Raw genomic sequence first — 21,632 nt, 5'->3', positions numbered from 1 at the left:
CTGGATGGACCCCAGTGCCTGGGGCCTTGTGCCTCCGGGCCTCGCAAGCATGAAGCAGATGCAGAATCCTCCTGTGGTTTGGCCTCACAGAAATGCCTTTGGTGTTTGCATTTCTTTGCACGTACTCCTGAATTACAGGGCTATCACTGGCCTTTGCGTGGTACTGAATGGCAGGTCTTTCCTCTGCAGTCTGTGCAGGCTGTCCGCCTAGTCAACCAGCGTAGACGTTTGGGTTTACAGCCAAGCTCTGCAGGGTCTTTTTACCATTTGAACAAGTAATATCAGAACATAACCGCTTTCCACCTGCACCATTCTTCTTTCGGACCTGAGTTCAGGTGAGATGGGTACTTGTGTGTTACCTTGCAGCGGATCTCCCGCTCCCCTTCTTCCATCCATGGGTAGCATGTGTGCTTTCTGCTTCTGGAACCTCTGCTTACCAAATCGGTAGTGAAAGCTAGCTCCAGCATGACATGACAGCTGTCCCGTGCCCATGTGCCTCCAGTCATGTGGCCTACTTCCCTGGTAAATCAGTAAAGAGGTGGTAAATCAAAAGAGTTCTTGGTCAGTTAGTCGTCTACTGTGCTAGTTTTTTGCAGAAGGCGTTGCATCTGCTGATGCAAATCGGCTCTTGGCATGGGACTCAAGTTGGAGGTAAAATCCAAATCTGGAGGTTACTCTTTGAACTGCAGGCTTCCGGTTGAATGAGGCAAGACAAAATTAACCTCATAGGCTTGTGTGACCTATTCCTTAAACTGTCGTGTAGCCTTTGGATAGGAAAGCTAAACAGGAGGAGACAGCTTTCATAGTAAATGAGAAATTATTTCCATCTCTTATGACAATAGGGAGCTTCAGATTGTTTTTAACTGTACCATGGTTAACGGGGCCACTTAGTTTGCTGTAGCCTGAACATCAACAGATGTTTGATCCTGCTAAAATTTCAAGGGCTGTTAACCCGTTTTGAGAAAGAGGCTTTTCTTTACCTCCTGAAGTTCTTCCTAAGCAGTTCTGTCTGACTGACCAGGTTACCTGGGTGGCACCAGGTATCATCAGTGCCTGACAACTCTGTTTTCTTTGTCAGCAGAGTAAAAGGGTAGCTCAGGGTGGGTACAGGGGGGCTATGGGCCTCAGCTGACTTGCCGTGCAAATCGGGTGGCTGTGTGTGCTCTCCAGGGTGAGAGAAGGTCACTGGAGGCCAAAAGGTTCTTCAAGTCTGGGTGACCACTTGGATGCAGGGTGCTTCATAAAAGCATGGTAGAAGGTGAACTTTGTGTCCGAGGAGAATGGAAGAGTCCACTGTGGCCTGCGCTACTTCCCGTTGCCTTGGATGGAGAAGGGATGAGGTTTGAGCTGATATCTGCATGCGTGTCTACTGAAATCCAGATAGGAGACTAGGGATGCAGAAGAGGTAATGTCAGCACAACAAAACAGAGGTAAGAGAGCTCTGTCTTGTTTAAATACGCACAACTTCCTTCTCCATCTCCCTGTTTTATACTGACGACAGGGCTCACGTGGCTGGTTCGGCAGTGTAACTCCAGGCAAGGTGCTCTACTGAAGCCTAACTAAAACAACTCAAAGAGCAGGAAAGCTGCTATTTAATCAAGTCTTTCTTAGTCTTCCAGCAAGCAGAACATGCCTCATAGTTTTTGCTTTGGTTCAGTGCATTGTAGTCTTTTTACTTACAATGCCTTTTTAAAGGTGAACTTGAATAAGAGCAGATCACTGGAGCATACCTAGAGTGAGCACGTACCTCCTCAAATGCCACCCTAGACAAAACTTCTAATTGCAGCAGCCCTCTGCTACCCCAGCATGTTCTCTTTAGAGAACTGAGCTGGTGTGGACTGCTGAGCTGCTATTTTGGTTGGCGCTCCACCTGGATGTGGGGTGAGTTAATCAGTAGAAGTGTGCTCAGGACATGCCTTCAGCCGGTTGCACAATTTCCTGCTATAATGTTGATTCTGTTGGGTTTGGCCACTACAAAAAAAAAAAGCATTCAGGGTGTCTTTTCTCCAGTGTGACAGCTGCCAGAAGAAATGTGGTTGTTTGGTCAACTCCATTGAGTTAAAGGTGCTGAAGAGGTGCTTGTTCTTATGGCTCTTCGCTTGTGTCTTCTCTTTGTTCCATTGATTCATTCAATGTTTGAGGTTAACGGGATGGAAGATCATTTGTGGTCCCTTTACCAATGGACTCCTGCAACACAGCTGGCAGTGTAGGCTTGGGCTGTTTCTTAGTGACTTGATATGGGAAGAACACAAAGCTAAGGAAGAAAGAAACATTCTTTTCTGGTATGTCCTTGTATGCAATATACATTTTGGAAGACACTAATTATCTAGTGGAAAATCCATGTGTTATGGTGTTTGGATAAAACTTTTGGTTTAAGAACACCTGTTTTTCAGCAAGTACCCAAAATATGTTTCCCAACAAACACTGAAGTTGTAATTTCTTAAGTTAAAGCATTTTCTCCTATAGTTAAAGACTGCTGTTCTAGGAGACTGTTAAAATAATTCTAAAAATTAGAAACTTAAGATAAACCTCCCCAAACCTGAAGGCTCACAAAAAAAAATTTAAAAATCTTCTTTAAGATGGTTTCCTGTAGGAGTAGTCACTTACCTTTTCTAAGTTGGTGGCAATGTATGTCCTTCATGGCTAGGCAGCCGCCCTGGTAACCCCTGTACTTAAACTACACTAGAAAAGGACATGGAGAGAAGGTATGACTACAGTGAGGTGTAAAATTCAGTAGTGAATTGCAGATCCTAAGTCATCTATCTTTGCACAAGAGTGAAGATGGATGAAAACTGGTGAGAGATGAAGCCAGCAAATACTGTGGGGTTGTTCATTTTGTATTTATTTGGGGCTAGCTGAAAAAGTGCTTGGTGCTAGAGAGCTTGTGTCCATAACCGCTCTGAGTTAGGAGACTGAGGGCTGCTATCTCGTAATGCTGATTTCCTTGCAAGACAACTAGGATGAACTGACACTTCAAAATGTTGTGGTAAGGGTTGACCTGCCTATGCTTGCCCGGCTGTAACACTAGCTGGCCCTAGAAAGGCTGGGTTTGCTTGGCCTTTCTTTAAGATCTCTCTGACTCTTCTTTGATTGTGACTACTTTGGTGACAGAGATATCAGCCTGACTTTCTTGTGCCTTTCTCTGTGTTAACTTTCTTTTAGAAGATGACATTTGTGGCTTGTAGTGTCCTCACCTAAGCTCCCAGATTGCAGCAGTCAGTGGGGAAAAAGAAGCTGTGAAAATGAGCCTTTGGGGTAGTTTGGGAAACTGGTATCTTTATTCCAGCATGGTGGAGGGGACAAGGGGAGGAGTACAGGCCAAGGTCTGTGATGGGGACAAGAGATCATGCAGGGCAGAGGCAATGGATCTGGGGCAGAAAAACACCCCCAATAAAAAATGTTTACTGCAGTATGACACATCACAGAATGATACCAGCCCTTGCCTTGCCTCTAAACAGATTTATAAAGTTGATTGTTCCTGAATCGCTATTCAAGGTGAGAAAAGGACACGCTCCTATGAGCAGAGCAAACTGCAGCAGTGAAGACTCCTCACAGCTGAACTCCTCCATGATTGGATTTACTGTCTGCCCTGGTGACCAGCTGTGGAAAAATCAGTTAGACAGAAATTGTTGACTATTTCTGCTGCCGTTTTGTGGAAGAATACCCCTTATCTTGTAGACTGTTGTCCTAGCTCCAGTAGGGATATATTTGTCTTGCTGAGATCCCACCTAAAGATGAGGCAGTGCCAGCAGTCTCCCAGGCAAATGAAAGCCTTGCCAATTCTCATTCTGCATTTGCTTAGTAGCTTTTTGCTAGTACCCTTTTTTGCTGCTGCCCGGCACCCAAGTTGAGACATCGCAGGCGGGGGTCACAATGCAATTGAGCCATTGGGATCTTGGTCCAGAGCCTGGCTGGGTGATGGTTTGGGTCTTTAATGCACGTTCTGAATTGCCTGTTCTTTCATGTGAAATCCTTGGCTCGTGTGGTTATATCACCCACTCCTCTCACCTCTGTACGACCGGTAGAGCAATCTCCTAGGCATCGTCGGATTTTTTCTAAAAACAGACAGAGGAAAAAGAAATAGGAATAAAGAGGTCAGTGTGAAGAAACAAGGCTCCTGTCAGAACTGAGTTTGGAGATCTGGGTATTGAACAGTGCTGGAAGGATGAAGCTAACATTTGTACCTGCTCTAAAAAGGAGGAAGGAAGAAGCAGCTGTGGTATTCCACATATTTTCTTTATCACTGTTTCTGTACTGACTGGGGAAATTTCCCACACGTGGCTAGCTGTGTGTGGATGCATCCCAACAGCTGGACCAGTTGTGCTGGGAACCTTCAGAGCTGTCGGTTACAAGCCGGAGAATGTGTAAGAGAAAGTAAGCGTGTGATGATCAGCGCTGGTGAGCGCATCACCAGGGAGCAGAGATTCAAAACCATCCTGGAAATCCCAGAACCTGCTTCATTGAAACTGAGCTTTTTAAAGATACAAAAGCCTACATCAGTGCAAACCTTGCTTTCTGGCTCCAGCTGATTTCTGCCATTGTGAAATCTTGGCAAACTGGTTTTGAATATATAATTTCTGCCTCTCTGTAGCAGTCCTCAATAGCAGTGGGTGTTGCTGATGCTGGAGGTTTCTGTGGCTGATTTGTCATAACTTCAGGTGCTTTTGTTTATCTTGAAAAACTTTCCAAAAGTTGGAGATGTTTCCGTATTTTCGAATTACAGAACAAGAAGAGGAAAAAGAGCATTTCCTCCTTTCATTAAAAGATCTAGTTGCTTATGAAAGCAGCTAGTGCCATACAAGCCTGTATCTGTGGTCATGATTCTGACATTCTGTGGTTTACTTTGATTTTGTAGTTTTTAAAACCGTTTCTGATTTGATGTTTCATGAGGGGTCATGAGGGCTACAAATCCAGACTTGGCTTATATATGGGATTAAAATCTGCCTATTAAAAGCCATGGGTGAAAGGTGAGGTAGATGAGCAGGAACAGCTTGTTGGGGCAGTTCAGTATCGGAGTTGGTATCTCTAAGGGTATAACAAATCCGGGGGTTGATGCTGAAGGTAGTATGTGTGTTAATTTGGGAGATATTAATTTTGAAAGGTGCCAGTCTAATGCATTCATTGGTGATTGAATGAAGCTCCGTTAATTGGGGTGGTAGGCTCCCTTCGGACCTCGTTGTCTGCGTTCTTTCTTGGATCCAAAGCTGGTGAACCTGAGTCTGCCTTTCTTCTGCGTTTCTTCAGTGATTTCCCCTGTGTGCTCCCTCCTGAGAGTTGTCTTTATGCTGTTTGTCTTCTGCATGATCTTCTCCTTGCTGCTTCCAGGCTAACATGTCTTGCCAAGTACCAAAACCACCTCACCAAAGCCGTACTTACTGTGCTTTCCTCCCTGCTTGCCTTAAGTTGACCGTAGTACTAAGTGTCTATGAATGGCACGGCAGTTCTTCACGGGGCAGCATGGAGCTGCAGGCACTTGACTAAGCACGTAGGGGATGTGTCACCTAAACAAACCTAGAGAAGCCTGGAAGAAAATGGTGCTGACTACGACAACTTTTTGTGTCTTTGCCAGCTAGAAACTCAGCAAGCCACTGAATTAGTGAGGCCTTAATTTGCAGGTTTCCTGATGTTAGGGAAGCAAATAAAACAGAGAAGAGACAATCTAATAGCAAAGTAGTTTGAACGCAGGGAGAATCGCTCGTTTGGCTAACATAACCCACTGCATGTGGGGATGCTTGACTTTCATGGCAGGCAAATTCAGGCTTGGCAATCCGTTCTGTTTTGTCAACCCTTTGCTTCTGCTTTCATAAATGTATAAAACAGTTGTGAGGGAATGGTGTCAGTAGTAACATTGCAACTGATCTTTGGGTACCTTCCCCGAGGTTGCAATGTTAATGTGGACATGGCTTTTCCAGGCAGATGTCAGCAAGGTAAGGAAACTCATGCAAGGAATTAAGAGTATATGGTTAGTTATGCAAAGTCAAGGACAGTGACCCCCTTCATAGCTTTTATGTGGGAGAACAGTGTAAAAGACACCCATCTCCTTCTGTGCCTCTTGCCAGAAGGCTCTAGTCCATGTAGGGTTATTACAGTCCTATGAGCAGAAGTGATGTAGCCTGCTCAGTTTCCACCTCAGCCATCCTGGAGGTGGGCAAGGCCTGTGAATGTCAAAATAGTTCATTCTTGGTGGTGAACCTGTTATGCTAGGCATGTCGACATGGGTTGCATCTCTTCATGGACTTCAGGAAAGAAACGGTCATACTGGGCTTGTTAAGAACAAGCAAGCATTTGCTTAAGTATTGTCACTTTTGGTTAACTTCTTGGGTTAGGCTCGGATGGGATTTCCAGCTTGGAAGATGGCTGTAGCAAATGCCTCTCCAGCAGTCTCACACCTGGCCTGTTTTGTAGGGTTATATATAGATTTTCCTCTCTGTGGGTCCTGTTAGTGTAACAGTAGGTTGCACAATAGGCTCCTAGGAGAGCTCTTTGTCTAGAGATTTATTGCTTCTTTGAGATCAGAGTGTCGGGGCAATATAAACTTTCCAAGGGAGTGCTGAATAATCCCCATTCGGTGTTCACAAGGACAGATACTCAGTAAATAACTTTCTTCTGTTGCTCCCAGTAAGGAGAACAACAAAAGTCTGATTCTGTAAGCAGAGGCAGTGTGAGAAAACCCATAAATATAAATATTCCCTTTAATACTTTAGCCTGCCTATGTAATGGGGTCTGAATGTTGCCAAATCACTCATGAGGCTGCTTTTTGCCAAGCAGGGAGGCTGCTCAAGTGCCCTTTCCTCCGTCTGGAGAGATTTTTGACCTCCTGTCTGCACTGCTGTGGTGCTGGTTCTTTCACTAGCTGGGGTAGGCTGAAGCTCTTAACAGCTTGTTAAATAGCCCGAGAAGTCCTTTAAGGAAGATTAGTCAGAGTGTTGCTAACCAAAATCTCTCTTGAGGTAAACTTATCTCTCTTGAGGTAAACTTTCTTTTTGCTTAGAAATTCTATTTCTTCGATTATTTCCTTGAAAAGGCGTACATAAATTAAAACTTGAAGCATTAGCCAAATACTTTTAGTTATTGGAAGTTCATATTAAAGAAGTTCATATCATTTTCTGTGTTGTGCTTGGGCAAATGGAGGAGAAAAAAAAGAACTTTGAATCTTTTTTGCACAAAATAATTCTTGTGTGTGCAAATTCTCAAGCAGGTTACCAGCAGTTAATTTAATTCCTAGAAGGGAGCTATCTTTGATGAAGCAAGTGAAAAATGATGCAACAAATGCAGATAACATTGACTCATTTTCTGTCTCTCTGATAGATATCTAGGGGAATCATGGAGTTATTACATACACCTGATGCTACTTTTTCTGTAATGAACTAACGTACGTGCCATTTTGCTGTGCACTCCCTGAATTTCAATTGTGTAAAATGTCCTGCTCCCCACGTCCTCCACGGGAAGAGGAATAACTTGTGTTCTGGCTTGGCAATGGTTGCAGGAGAGTTCCTTTAGCAGTGCCATTGTACCAGGATGTGCTTTTCCAATGGATATTGTGTTTGTGCCTGTTTGTCTGTTCTTCCAACCATGTTATATTGTTTTTATGTCAGGAACTTAATTACAACTGGGCAATTGAAAAACCAATCTGAAGAAATGCATGAAAGATGCTAAAATGTGACCCTGGTATTATTTAGCCAAGTTAATCCCAAATGTAATACTGTGGATTTAATTGGAATTACACAGGGGATTCGTTCAGCTGATAATGATCACACTAATAGCTGTGTGGCTTCAGGAGGTGGCTGAATTGGTGCTACTTAAGTCCTTCCACCCTTCCAACCCCCAGGCCTGTTCCCTTACCTCCATGTTTTACCTGCTCCTCCTTCCCCACGCTGGCCCCCATTTCTCCTCCAACAGAACTTCATTTGAGGGACTCTTTCTTCCACTGTCTCTCCTTTTATCCCCTCCCAGGGTCTCCTATTTTCTGTTTTGAGGGTCCTTCTCCTATTTATGTCAGGAGCTCTGCAAAATCCCACCGTCTCTTTTCCTTTTCTGTCTAGGGGCTTCATTCAGGACGCCAGCATTTTAAACTCCACAGGAAAGAAGGGCAGAGATGACAGGAGTATTTTACCGTGAAGGACACGAATAGCTGCTGTTGACTGTGTGATAAACAGTTTCCAGGAGATGCCCACAGCTCCCGCTACCAAAGCAGGCTCTGCTTGCTAGACCTGGGGGAGGGTCCTTGCTCTTCTGGACATGATCAGGAGTTATCTCCTCCAAAGGGAGAAATAGCAGTGTTTGCATAGCCGTCCTCACGGCAGTTAGCTAGGTTTGTGGATGGATGAGTAGGGATCAGAAAATGGGAGGACATGATCAGAGGACAAGTGTAATGCTGCATCAAGCTGTGTTTCAGCAGAGGCAGATAAGAGCCCCTGACCATGATGGACAGAGCTGCACACCCATGGGGCGCATTTCTTCCTTCACAGCTGGTTCGCAAGTCATCCCAAGGATGCTTTATGCTTTCCCTCCACATGAATTTTCAGTCCATCTTCCAGTTCAGCAAAGTCCTAGGATCTAACTTTTCTACTAGTGGAAAATTCCATGGGTTGTGGATTTTGTGAAAAGCCAGAAGGCTTTAGTCTGTGCGTGAAAAGCCAGAAGGCTTTAGTCTTTCCTCTGCAAGTCATCTGATGAATTTTATGTGCTGGTGGACGCTGTATTTCTTTTCAACCTTCTTAGCATTTTTGGAGCAAATTCACCAAACAGTTGCAGGCTACCCTGCAGGGCCGTTTGGTTTTGGCAGTGTAGTTATCCTTCAGAGATGATCTGTTCGTTACGGACTCTTTTGTGTGGAATCCCGTTCTCTTTGGCTTCGCCTGTTCTTGAATGTACACGTTGTTCCTGGATGTGAGCGGGAAGCGTCGTTACTATAGAGGACAGGTCGCTGAGGGGAGATGAATTTTACCCTAGAGGCACAGTCGGGCCAACCACCTATTTAGGCAGCAGCAGTGTTTCAGTGAAATAGATCTTTTGTTTCTGTGCCTGGGCTACAACTCTCTGACAAGTCAGTAAAGAAGCCAGGCTGTGTACTGGATCCTTGTATGAAGGGTGGGTTTGATGAATGGAGCCAGAACTAGCAGGGTGAGTCCCAAACAGTCGACCTGAGTTTATAAATAACTAGGCTTCAGGGAATTTCAGGTTTGCATCTTAACTTGACGTTAAAGGCCACAAGTCAGAGCACTTAGATGTTTTGTGCAGCAGTACAAGTTTTTATTGACTGTCACAAGCTACTGAAGGGGTCTGAAATGCTCTTTCTGTGCTGACACATTCTTCAGACATGCAAGGTAGAGAATTGAGCTATTGCTTAGTCTGAATCTAAGATCTTTACTTCATTACTTTACTTCAGTGCCTCATAGCAAATACTGTTGAGCTGAAAGCTACTGTTAGATGGGGAGTTAACATCAGAAATGCCCAGCTACTTCATGTGGAAAGTAAAAGGAAGGCTATCGGCTCACGTGAAATTATTTTAATTTGCAGGTCATTCGCAAGGTTCGTGAACTAGGTCATGGCTATCATGCACTATGAAAAACAAGCTCCCAGCCTATTAACTGATTAATTTATCATTTTTATATGGGCAATTGGAAGCTATATGGCCCCTAATGGGTCCGGTTCACCCATAAAAACTATCAGACAAGATTGCTACTGTTGGCAGTGGGCCTCCCCTTTGACTTGTACTTTGCCATAGACCTTTTCACCCAAAGGAGATGGTGAATGTGCTCCATTTCTAGCAGCTCTGCCCCCAGGGCTCCCTTATCTGAGGTGCTGCGCAAGGCACAGCACAGCGCTGTCTTGTTGTTTTTCTTCTCTCATGCACAGAAACGCGTGAGAGAAGTATATGGAGGTGTGTGCAAAGAGACTTCTTTGACCCGAGCGGTTCAGGCTGGGTTTCAATGCCTTTTCAGTGCTCTGACCTCTTTCGTGATGAACAACTGAGGCCGTGGGGTCCCGAGATGAGAATGGGTGGTAAAAGCTGACGGGGCCTGGCCTTGGCGCGGGCTGTACGACCCCCTGTAGCTGACACAACCACGGCTTTGTTTTGGCACCAGCGTGCTCGTGCGCCCCATCCCCGCGGAGCGGGGGGCCAGGGCCTTGCCCTGTGTGGCCCCAGCGCTTGTGGGACCGGCCACTGGGCTGGGTCACTGGTCCTGGAGCAGAAACATGAGGGGCTGGTGGTCCCAAGGGTTAGCAGGGGGATAGGGGGGAGCTGCTGGCCCCTGAGGGGAGCCAGGGCCTCGGGCAGGAGCACTGGGTGGGGGGTGTGGAGGCCAGGCCCTATGGCCACAGTGCCCCAAGGAGCTGTTGGCCCCTGAGGGGAGCCAGGAGCACTGGGTGGGGGGTGTGGGAGGCCAGGCCCTATGGCCACAGTGCCCCAAGGAGCTGTTGACCCCTGAGGGGAGCCAGGAGCACTGGGTGGGGGGTGTGGGGGGCCAGGCCCCATGGCCATGGTGCCCCAGGGAGCTGTTGACCCCTGAGGGGAGCCAGGAGCACTGGGTGGGGGGTGTGGAGGCCAGGCCCCATGGCCGCGGTGCCCCAAGGAGCTGTTGTCCCCTGAGGGGAGCCAGGAGCACTGGGTGGGGGGTGTGGGGGGCCAGGCCCCATGGCCGCGGTGCCCCAGGGAGCTGTTGGCCCCTGAGGGGAGCCAGGAGCACTGGGTGGGGGGTGTGGGGGGCCAGGCCCCATGGCCACGGTGCCCCAGGGAGCTGTTGGCCCCTGAGGGGAGCCAGGAGCACTGGGTGGGGGGTGTGGGGGGCCAGGCCCCATGGCCGCGGTGCCCCAGGGAGCTGTTGGCCCCTGAGGGGAGCCAGGGCCTGTGGCGGGACCCTGGGCACGGCGGGGGGGGCCGGGCCCCATGGCCGTGGGGCTGCGGGGAGCCCGGCCAGGGGCCGAGCGCGGCCGCCGCTGTGGGGCGGCACCGGCCCGTGAGGGCGCCGCTACCGCCGAGGGCCCGGGCGGGGCCGGGCCGCGAGGGGGGCTGCGGGCCCGCGGGCGGCGGCGGGGCGGCGAGGGCGGCGGGAGGAGACGGAGGAGGAGACGGAGGAGGGCTCAGGGCGAGAGGGGCCGGTCCGGGGACGTGCTACGTGTCTCCGGAGCCCTTAATAGCGCCTCGCCGGCCGCCGCCGCCGCCGCCACCGCCGGAGCCGCGCCTGACCCGCTTCGCCGCCCCGCAGCGCCATGTCGAGCACCGAGAAGACGGTAGGGCTGCGCCGGCCGAGCCGGGGGGACCCGCGGCGGCGGGGCTCGCCGGCCCCCGCCTGAGCATCCCGCCGGGCGGCCCTTTCCCCTTCCGCCTCGGGCCCGGCGGTTTCGACGCCCCGGGTTGCGCTTTGGGGGTTTGGGGAGGTTTCGGGGGGTTTGGGGGGGTTTCGGAGGGTCGCGCCTCGCCGCCGCCACGGCTGCCGGCCGGAGGGTCAGCAGGCGTCGCGGGGCACACGGGGAGCCGCCGGGGCGGCAGCCGTCGCGTCCCCCAGGCCGCGTGCGGACAGCGCGGCCCGTAACCGAGTTCGGCAGCTGGGAAGGCGACGGGAGACGGTGGCACGCGGAGAGCCGAGCCGCGAGGGACCGAGCGTCGACCGCGCTCCCGCTCTGTAGATCCCGAGGACGTTGGCGGCGGCGAGGGGTCTTTCGCGCTCCGTTTTCCCCGAGCTGGGAAACACGTAGGTACGCGCGGGGCGAGCGGCTCCGCAGCCGGCGCGGGAGGCTCTGCGCGAAGTCCAGGTGGCAGCAGCCCCGCTGCGCTCGCCCCGTTTCACCTCGGTGAAAACGCATCCGTGAGTCTTTTTTTTTTCTTCTTTTTTTAAACCCTGTCCTCCGATCCGCGTCCCAAGGGCCTTGCTGGTCCTCAGAGTAGCTAGACGTCCTCCTTCAAGCGCTCGGCCAACGCGCTGCCTCTACGCGGTCCGTGAGCCGGGCCGCCGCACGGAGGCCGAGTCGTCGACTTTGCCGCTTTTCCTTGCAAGGAAACTGCCGTCCTGGCAGCTCCTGCGGCGAGGCCAAAGGCTGAGGCCGTGAGACCCGGCGACTGCTTCGCCCTCGGCTGTTCGGGCTTCGCCTGCCCCGATCCCACCTGGAGCACGTGGAGGGAGAAGGCGAAACGGCCGCCGATGCTTGGCGCGCTCCGCGTTGCCGCAGAGCTAGTTTTCCGGAGGGAAAAAAAATCCATGAAATAGAAAAAAAAAAAAAAGAGCAGAATTCAGTTAGAAAGTGGAGTTGCACAACGCAGTCATAGACAGAACTCATTTTCCGCTTGCCAGCTGCACTTTATTGTTTCTGGGAATTGGGGTTTGAGGGCTGAGTTGATCTGACTGCACATACGTTTTTCTAGCTTAAATCGGAACCATAAAAAAAATCTTGGTGCGAGTCCCTAGGGTTTATTTTGCCTGTTGATTTTCACCTCCTTGTAAATCCCGCGTTTTTCAAAGGGGTTTAGTGTATTCGTAATACACTGCTAATCTGTTCAGATGGGAATGTAACCAAAACCACAGAGCGCACCTATACAGCTGTGTTTTCTTGGAAAACGTGAAAATGTTGGTTTATGGATTGTTTCAGGGAGGGGAGGTGAAATTTGAGCGTCGTCTATTGGAATTCTGCTTCTTTCTGTGATAGGAGAGAGGTGTTACTAAACTTTCCAAAATAATGCCTGTGCTTTGCTTCTGCCTTATGCTGGAGAAATGACCTTTATAAACAGGATTGTAAATGACCTTTGTACCATGGCTGTCAAAACAAATGGTATCTAGTTGACAGTAATAGTCAGATTTTTACGTGGTTATCTGCCCGGTGTGTTACGGAATGAAAAGCCCCGTGTTTTCCCTCAGGCTTCCGATTATGAGATTCCCTCGTTGTGCTGAAACTGCGGTATTATCCCACTTGTGATTTTCCCAGTATATTGCCACGGAAGCGCGTCGTTGTGTAAAGCATAAGCTGAAGTTCAGGCTCATAAAATGGATTCGGTGGCCCCTAGGTTTCAAACATATCAAATTGATTACAGGTGTAGGGTAACGCATTTCACTTTGATAAAGGTCCTTTGACCAGCAAAAGATATGAGGAGTTACGTACTAACTTGAGATTATTTTCGTACGTACATGGCAGGTTGGATTCAGCCTCGGTGAAATTACCCAGCGTGGCTGAGGAAAGCTGAGACGGTTGTAGTTTATCAGAGATTTTGTCTAACAAAGAACAGGCAACAGCAAAATGCGCCCCGGCATCTAGCAGCCTAAATATTGCAACTCAGAGGAGGTTTAACACAGTGATCAGGTTTTCGTGATATCTTTTGAAACCAGAACGGCTAAGACAGGTCCAGGTGGAAAATGAAGACGAGATGCAGAGAATAATTGACCCTTTTGCCTCTCACTTACTCCCCTTTTTTCTTTTTCCCGGTAACATCGATCCTTGTTACTCCTAAAAACTTGGTTTCTGCCATTTCTTCTTGATGTGGATGATGCATTAATCTTTTTCCTTCAGACAATGTTTTGTGAAGCTTGCATGATGCACTCCTGAAGGAGAATGGACGTTTCCAAGGATATTCAGTGTCAGAGAATATGTCAGAAATGGATTTTTTATGTGACGTTGATTAGCTAAGAATTGTCCCCTTTTGAAAGGTGCGGTAATGCTAGTTGCTAGCAGGTGAATTGGCTGTATAGTTTGATGATGCTCCTGATGATAAGACCAGGATTGAAAACTCAAATTCAGCCTGAATGTTCTCTAAAGCTCTAGTCTGAGGATATTTTCACTTAACGCTCATGTATTAATGTAATCCGTGGTAAGGCATGAAGAAGAAAACTTAAGATTTTAGACTTCTGCATATATTGTCCTTAACAATTAAAAATGTGCCTTAATTCCAAATAAGACGCAGGACTTGATATGCAGAAGAAGACAGTCTCATTCAGTTCAAAGACCTGATGGAAAGCAGAAAGCATTTATTTCTGACAGCGTTCAGAACTGACTTTTTTTTTAAGAAGAATACTCTTTAGTGATGACCATAACGCTTAGCATTCCTTACATAAATCATCTGTGTCCGTATGGTGAAATCGTACTCTCAGGAGCAAGTACACTTTAAAATAATTGCTGTGAGTAACGTGTAGCTGTGGGCCTGCCCTTGTTTATTATGTGGACTATTGCACAGTGAAGCATTCATTACCGAGCAGTGCTTTCAGCGCCATCAAAATACGAGCTTGTTCTCTGTACACCTGAGGTGTCACTGGCATTTCCTCAGGTCGTTACCTCTCAGCATCAAGCAGGGTTTTTCTTTTTTTCTTTAACGAGCAGAAGACTACAGATGGTACAGTGTGCTCCTGAAAGACAGCTGCTTGTAGTGCACAAACCTATAGATATGGCCCTGTTCTTAAACGCCGGGCCCCTCGCTGGCCTGGCTTGCCTCTAGCCCTCATTTGCAAATGTTTTAACAAAGCATGGGTTAGTGGAAAAATGCCGCTTAGTCGAAACATTTCATGAAATCAAGATATTTGACAAGTGCTTCTTTGTGGGAGATGCCCAACCCAATGCAGTCTGGTGGTTAGGATGCTCATCTGGGACGTGGGAGAAGAAGACCTGGTTGCGAGAGCCCTGCCTCTGGCAAGGGGTGGATGCCTGTCTTGCTGGCTCTTGGAGTGAGTATCTCTCTGGATGTACTTTCAGATGCTTAGGGCAGAACGAAAGCCCAGCGCCGAAATCGCCTCTCAAGTTAAGTTACAGCTTTGCTCTATCATCTATTGTAGCAATATCTCCAGAAAAGTGGGTGCTGGGGCACGTGGCACAACTCTGTTTTGTGGAGATACTGTTTCAGTAGGTCAGTAGATCACAAAGCTGCAACTTCTCGATTATGTAGCACTGACCTGTGCGCAATTGCAAATTATTGATCTTATTCAAAGGCAAATCAACATACAAAAAATATTTTTGATATGTTTAATTTTTTATTTAAAAAAAGAAGCAACACCCAACATTAGAGGACAATGCTGAAGAAATATGAAGAGGCATAATTTCTTGTCTAGCAAGTATGTTAAAAAGGCTGCGACCACAGGGCAGAATTTGGATGGACTGTGATATCGCAAGCTGTGCAATAGCTTATATATAGTTTCGCTATTTTATCTGCAAAGCAACGCAAGATAAAAAAATCGAGTGAGTTTTTTAAAAAAAAAATATCCTCTCTGTTCATCTCTCTTGCATGCTTCTTTCTTGTTATTGCCTCGAATATAAAGAAAAAGACTAAAACATCTTTAGGGATGTTTATATTCAAAAGAGTTATGGATGGCTCAGCACAGTGAAGCTTGCACGGGAGATGGTGCAACAGTTGTCAAAACCCTTGTTTTAGTGAATTGGCATGTTTTGGCCTTAGCTCAATTCTTAGGACCATTATTCTCGTGATTTACCAGACTTTTCAGAGGTCTTGGGTTTACAGCAATGATTTATTTTGTGGTTGTGAAATACAGTGCCTTACTCATTGCACCGTGATAGTAAAAGGCGATTGTTTGCTAGTTGCATGTTTGGTATTTCTGATATCTTTTGTATTTTTTTGTTACTATCGCTTTTTTTTTGCTTTATATCACTTTTCTTTGAAAACCAAGGAGAGGTTATCAGGATCAGCTATAGCAATAGGCTGTTATTTTGAGTTCTGTCGTTACCTGTTGTTGTAACGAGATAATTAGCTTCGTGTGGTCCAGCCTCAGTAGCTGCAAGCTGAGGACCTTGTTTTTGGGAAGACTTTTCCGGTGTCCCCCCGGTGTCTTCTGCCCTGGGCCCCAGTCGCAGGAGCAGTGGGGTATGTTCTCCAGAAGGCCGTGCAGGCTGAGCAGCTCCTGGGTCTGCACAAGAGTGCACGCGTCAATATGGAAGCATTTTTTTGCCAGGACCTGTGTTTCCTGCCTCCCTCCAAGAAGAGCATCAGGTAGGTCAGATCTGATCTGTGAACTCCCTGTTGGAGTGCTTGGAGTTGATTTTTTTATTCCCCTAACCGGGCTAGTGACCGTTGGGGGCTTTTCTTCATCTCACAGGGGACCTGTCCTCTGTTTTACAAGCGCGGTTCAACGCCAGGCTTGATAAAGGTGGTTGGCAGGAGTGCTCTGGGCAGGTGGCTGAGATGAGGTGGACATGAAAACTGAACCATCCTTTCTCTAGACTGGAGTCGAAGCACTTTGAATTGGCTTGTTTCGGGAGTTGTTTCCTGTACTGCTGCTTGACTCATGGATAAATCCAGCCTCTGGCCTTGACTGGTTTTTGGGCAGTACCGGTTAAGTCACGGAAAAGTTGCTGGCCAGTAACACATCTATGCCAGAACCCATAACTCAGGCATGGATTTCCATCCGTATTCCTGGATAGCCCTTACAATTAGACACCATTGATTTTAGACAAGGCAGTGACAGATCTTTGAAGAGCCCAGGCTCTCCAGACATACGCACTGCAGCAGTAATTCAGATTTAGGCCACAGGGATTTTGTTTTTCCTAAGGGTTTTCAGGAGAAGCACTGGCAAGCTTGCATTTTTTGCTGGACCAGTGTTGGTCTTGGGAGGTTTCTTTAAATAACCTTTAAAAATGGAAAGACTTTTCATATCTGAAGTCAGATATTTCTTGATAAACTTGTAGCTATGCATACCCACAAAAGGTAAGTGGCATTTAGGGCCCGTGTTAATGCCTCTAATGATATGCTTTGCCTTGAACTTGTACTTTGGTCAGAGTTCTATATCTTAAAAGTCCATTAAGAGAATGGCATGTAATTCAGCTTATTATTTATTAATTCACTATTATCACGAGTGTAGTGAATAACGAATATCTTTGATTTAGCTCTGAATCACAGTTGTAGGAAGTGAGAAATAGTTCCTTAATGGCCTTACAGTTTAATCATTTCTAATTAAATATCTACCTGGAGTGTATCATTAACAAGAGGGGGGATGCAAAGAAAGCCGTTCAAAGCATTCAGTGGGAATGTGCGTCACTAAGTAGGATGCTGGAAAATTAGGATTTTGCCCAAAGGGCTGGTGGCTGGTTGTTAGTGCCTCATGTTTCCTAGCAGAGCAGTCCCTTTTTGTTTACTTACAGCTTGGCTCAATTATAACTATTTGTGGCAAAAGTTTTATCTACTGAGTAGGTGCCAAAATATTTTTGCCTATTTGGAGAGCAGAGCTCGAGAAAGATGCCAGTTTGCTTAACTTTTTTGTTCTTTTTTTTTTAATGTGACTTTTATTTTGAGATGCAGAGCTTTGGAGTTTCTTGAGACGTGTTTTTTTTTGCCATCTGCATGCCAGATTGTGCATCCTTGGCAAATGACCATTCGTACCTACGTTTTCAAGACTTTTTGACCTGGAGAGATCTTCATGGAAGCAAATAAGCCTCTGGCAGAACAAAATGTTTTATTTGATGTTTCAGCATTTTGTTGTGGTGCAAAAAAGTGCATACGGGGGGGAGAGAAGAGGGGAAACGAATCATTTTTCAGGCCTTCCCAGCCCTTTTGATAGGAAGATCTGTTGTTTTTGTGGCCAGAGGCTCTGGGAAGAGAAACAAGCCTCATATTAGGGGAGCTGCCCGCTGCCATGGGGGGCTGCACTGCATATGTGCTTCTGCCAGCAGCCTTGAGCATGATGCTAGACGAGTCACTTAACCTTTGGCGGGGATATGCCTTCGTCCTTGCAAGGCCCATTTGACACCCTATCTGATACCACGAGGATGGATATGCAGAAATGTTGTTGCAGCCTAAAGTCAAGGGAAGCTGCTCTTTGAAGGTGTGTAATTTTTACGAGGCTTAAATAATGTGGGAGCTGAAGTCCTCATCTACCCTTCTTTGCCTTACTCTCTTCTTCTCCACTGTAGCTGTAAAAGTGGTAATTCCACCCTCAGAGAGAGACTGAGCGTTTGCATTGAGTTTTTTGAGGCACCAGGTAATAATCATCACCAAGGGAAAATGTGTAACTGTCCTTCAACCAGCCTTTGAGTAGCATATAATAAATAAGGCCCGTGGTGACACTTGGTTTAGGGAGGAGTGAGTGAAATACTGAATAGCTGCTTGTTCAGGAAGAATCTGTCATTCTTCGTGTTGACTTGGGCAAGGGTCTAGAAAACCCCAGGTGTGCTCACAGTTAAAAGCCTGTATTGCAGCTTGTATGGGTTGGGGCAGGAAACCTTCATCCTGGCATCCCCAGACTTGTGAGTCCTCCACTTGGAATCCAGCTCATGCAGTTCAGTGTGTAGTGCGACGTGTTTAATGGTAGTGTAGTGAAAATAAGCCATTGTTTGGCCAAAAAAATACTGTGGGGATTGTGGAGGTACTGAACGAGTGGGAAGGTCCATTTTGCCTAGTCTGCTCTCTCCAGCAGCAACCGTGAGTGGGGACCAGGGAAGAGTTTAAGGCTAGGATGTGATGGTAGTCCCTCAGTGTCTTGTCCTAGCTTCCACTGATTGTGGCTTGAGATACCAGAGGCTTGAGAGTTTGTCAGGCTGCCAGCAATGTCCTGTAGAAGAGAGGTGAAGCCAGAGGATTAGTTCTTTTAGTGAAATGTATATTCGAAAACCTGATGGAGCTTCTTGAAGCGTAGCTCCTCTGTAGCTCCCACTGCTTATGAAATTGCTAGAGCTCCTCAAAAAAGTCATGAAATTTCTTTCCTGATGGGATATGATGGGCCTGCTAACAGCAGGTATCCTGTCCCCATGTGAATTGGAGTCATCTTTGATCTGTGCAGAGCAGAGCATGGGTTTGTGAAGGCATAACTCATACTGCTTTTCAGGAGAGCGGAGAAGTGGCTGCTGTCTAGAGCCAGACACAGTGGCTTTTTGTGTCCACTCACGGGCTAATGTGGATGGACTGAGACAGGCTCAGTTCAACCTGCGTTAGTCTGGGGAGAGGAGAAAGAATCTGCTTTCTTCTTTATCAGTAGATGAAGCTGGTACTTTACCTGCGTCATCTTATGCACAGTTAAACATTGGCCTCCAAGTTTAAAAACCTATTGCAAATTCAGAGAAGCCAATGAGGACATAAAACTGCTGAATGTGGCTCACTGTATTTTGTGTTTGCAGCATTGCTAACTTGTTGATTCAGCTTTTAAAGATAAGTTAATCGCAGTCCAAAGCCCTGGCTACATTTTGTGTTTTCTTGTGCTTATTGAACTGGTTTCCTGAGCTCTTAAAGTAAATGATTTTGATAAAGTAGGATATTGCTCTGGCTTGTTGGCTCACTGTGTTTTGCTAGACTGCCCTCAGGGTGAGCAGATGACAGGAGTTTTAATGCGGTTCCCTGATGATCAGGCCTGATGCTCTTGACATTATATCTGGCCCATCTGCCACAGGAGACTTGGGCGGCTGGGATGAGAAGGTATGATCCTAGGAAGGTCATTTATTCACTACGTGTCCCTAGGATCAAAACCTGCTAGTGGCTCAGAAATGTGGGGTTTCAGTCTGCCTTCATAGTAAAGCATTTTGCAAACAGAAGATGACAAGGAATTAAGGCGACCTTGAAAAAAAAATACTATGCCTGGACACTATCATTCAGATCTTTGGATATCTATAAAGCTTCAAATGTGAAATTCAGATTTGCTCTGCTGTGGGACAAATTCAGCTTGGGGATGGCTACAGTGAAAAAAAGGTTAAAGCCTAGAAGAGGGTACAGCAAACAGCACAGTTCATATCTTTTTTTGTCTTATAACTGAACAAAATTTAGCTTAATTTTTGATCTCCTGACATTGTATTGCAAGTTACTCTTTACGTGATACTTGCAGGGATCCTGGAAAGGTCTAGTTGCGCGTCTTGCTTGTTCTAAGGGATGGGGCGCGTAGCCATGGTAAGAGATAGGATGTCTACAGTGGTTTGTTTACCTCAGAAAGCCACAACCCATTAGTTAAATTCCTAAATCTCACATTCAAGAAAAAAACAAGATTACATGCAGGTAAATTCCTCCCTGGAAATCTTTAGATACCGAAGCTACTGTGTAGTCAAAATACATACCTTGACCTCCTTTCCGTTTTTCCCTGAAACCTGGGGGATTGGTACCTCGTTTGCTCTTTTCATAAGCTGATATGTTCCCCTGAAAGAAGACAGGGAAACCTGGCCGTATGCTTTTGGTGCCTTTTCCTGGTAGGGAAGCAGGTTTCCCACGCTGCTGCAGTTGCAGCATGCAAAGCAGCTAGACCGGCCATCGATCGTGTCTCTGCACCCCTGCGACCTGGACGTGCTGGCGGTTTACCAGGCTGCACCGTCGGTATGTTTTTAACGATTAGTTGCCAATCTTCTGGTTGTGTAATTCCTTTCGTTTTTCTTTTATCAGAGGTTAAATAGACGTGCTTGATGAATTTTTTGTGGATATTCAATCCCGATACTTTCCAGTAATGCAGTGAGAACACGATTTATGTTCCTTATTTTTGCAAGATAACCACTTTTTGCGTTGTCAGTAGTCCTGCGGCACCATCAGGTATCTGTTGGCATGAACCAAAACAGCCTTGGAACAGATCCCAGACATCAAAAGCAGACTGGTTCTCCTTTTTCCATGTAAAACCTATTGTTTGTAAAATGAGCGTGAGCCAAACTGTCAAAACGGATTCATTTATGGGAGGTAATTTAGCAGAACTGCTTTGAGCGAAAAAATGGGGAAAACATGGAAGGGTTTCTTGTTACATTTGTTGCATCTGTGAGTAGCTGAGGAGATGCTCTGTTTGTCAAATATTTGTTACCCATGCAGCTGTCCGTTGTGATTTTTGGAAAGAGGACAGGGTGATCTTTTTTTCTAAAATAACATCTGTCCCAGCTTTCCAAATTCATCATGAGAACGTAGGAGCCCAGCATGACTCACTACTTTTACTGTGTTAATTGGAGTAGCGACATCATCTTTCCAAAGGAAAAAGAAAAGCTTGATTTGGGTGACTTCAGGAAAAGAGATCTTAATGCCCAGTTTTCACCCGCTGGTTTGAAGTCATATATTGATTTTAGAAATCAGTGTCTGATTTGCAAGATTGGGTTTTTTTTTTTTCAGGGTTTTATCGAGCTTGATTCTGGGAACCTGAAACTCGTAAACTCATACCAAAACAAAGAATATTTTAGCTACGCTCAAAATTAGGGTCTCGCTAAGAGCTCAAAAATTCCTATGGGTTTAAAAGAAAAAATTAGCTAACTCCACCTTGAAAACCTCGCGTGTTAGTAATCTTTGGCATCTCAAACCGTCTGTCTCCAAGCTGAAAGACCGCTTGTTTCAGGTAATTAGGATGTCTCTGCTAGTCTCCTTAAGGTCTTCTGTGTTACGTTCCTGGCAGAGGAACGAGGCTGATGCAGCAGTGCCAAAATGAACAAGCGTAGAAGTCAGCGTGTGCCAAGGAGCAAGTGTGGTCTGCTCTGGTTTATTCGGAGCACTGAATGGAGAAAGGGATCCCAGTTCAGCGGAGAAGGGGGAATAGCAAGGGAAGCAGGAAGATCACGTGCGGTGCTGCACAGCTCGACCTGCTCTGTACAAGTGCCCTGAGGCGACTGAGACTTCCTGACAAATACCGGAAAATCTGGGTGCTTGGAAAGTCCTGTCCCTCGTTCCCCATCCAGACCTGCCAGCCCTCCTCCATGTCTTGGTGGGACAGGCAAAGCTTCCAGGGTAACTTCATCTCTTTGGGGGTTTTCCCTGGGCTTGATTTTGAAGC

At 46.8% G+C, this 21,632-nt stretch overlaps 1 protein-coding gene across 2 annotated transcripts in view; it reads left to right on the top strand.

The window, feature by feature from the left end:
- Window positions 1-11,077: 11,077 nt before the first annotated feature.
- Window positions 11,078-21,632, top strand: part of PAPSS2 (3'-phosphoadenosine 5'-phosphosulfate synthase 2) — a 33,279-nt gene continuing 22,724 nt past the window's right edge. For both annotated transcript variants that reach the window (XM_026097373.2, XM_026097372.2), the window contains exon 1: window positions 11,078-11,235. In XM_026097373.2, coding sequence (XP_025953158.1) covers window positions 11,215-11,235 — 21 coding nt within the window. In that variant the 5' untranslated portion in view covers window positions 11,078-11,214. The remainder of the gene's footprint in view (window positions 11,236-21,632) is intronic.

Source organism: Dromaius novaehollandiae, chromosome 6 (genome assembly GCF_036370855.1).
Source record: "Dromaius novaehollandiae isolate bDroNov1 chromosome 6, bDroNov1.hap1, whole genome shotgun sequence".
Classification (NCBI taxonomy): Eukaryota; Metazoa; Chordata; class Aves; order Casuariiformes; family Dromaiidae; genus Dromaius; species Dromaius novaehollandiae.
The sequence above is the reverse complement of the archived record's forward strand: the minus strand, read 5'-3'. Positions and strand labels throughout refer to the sequence as shown.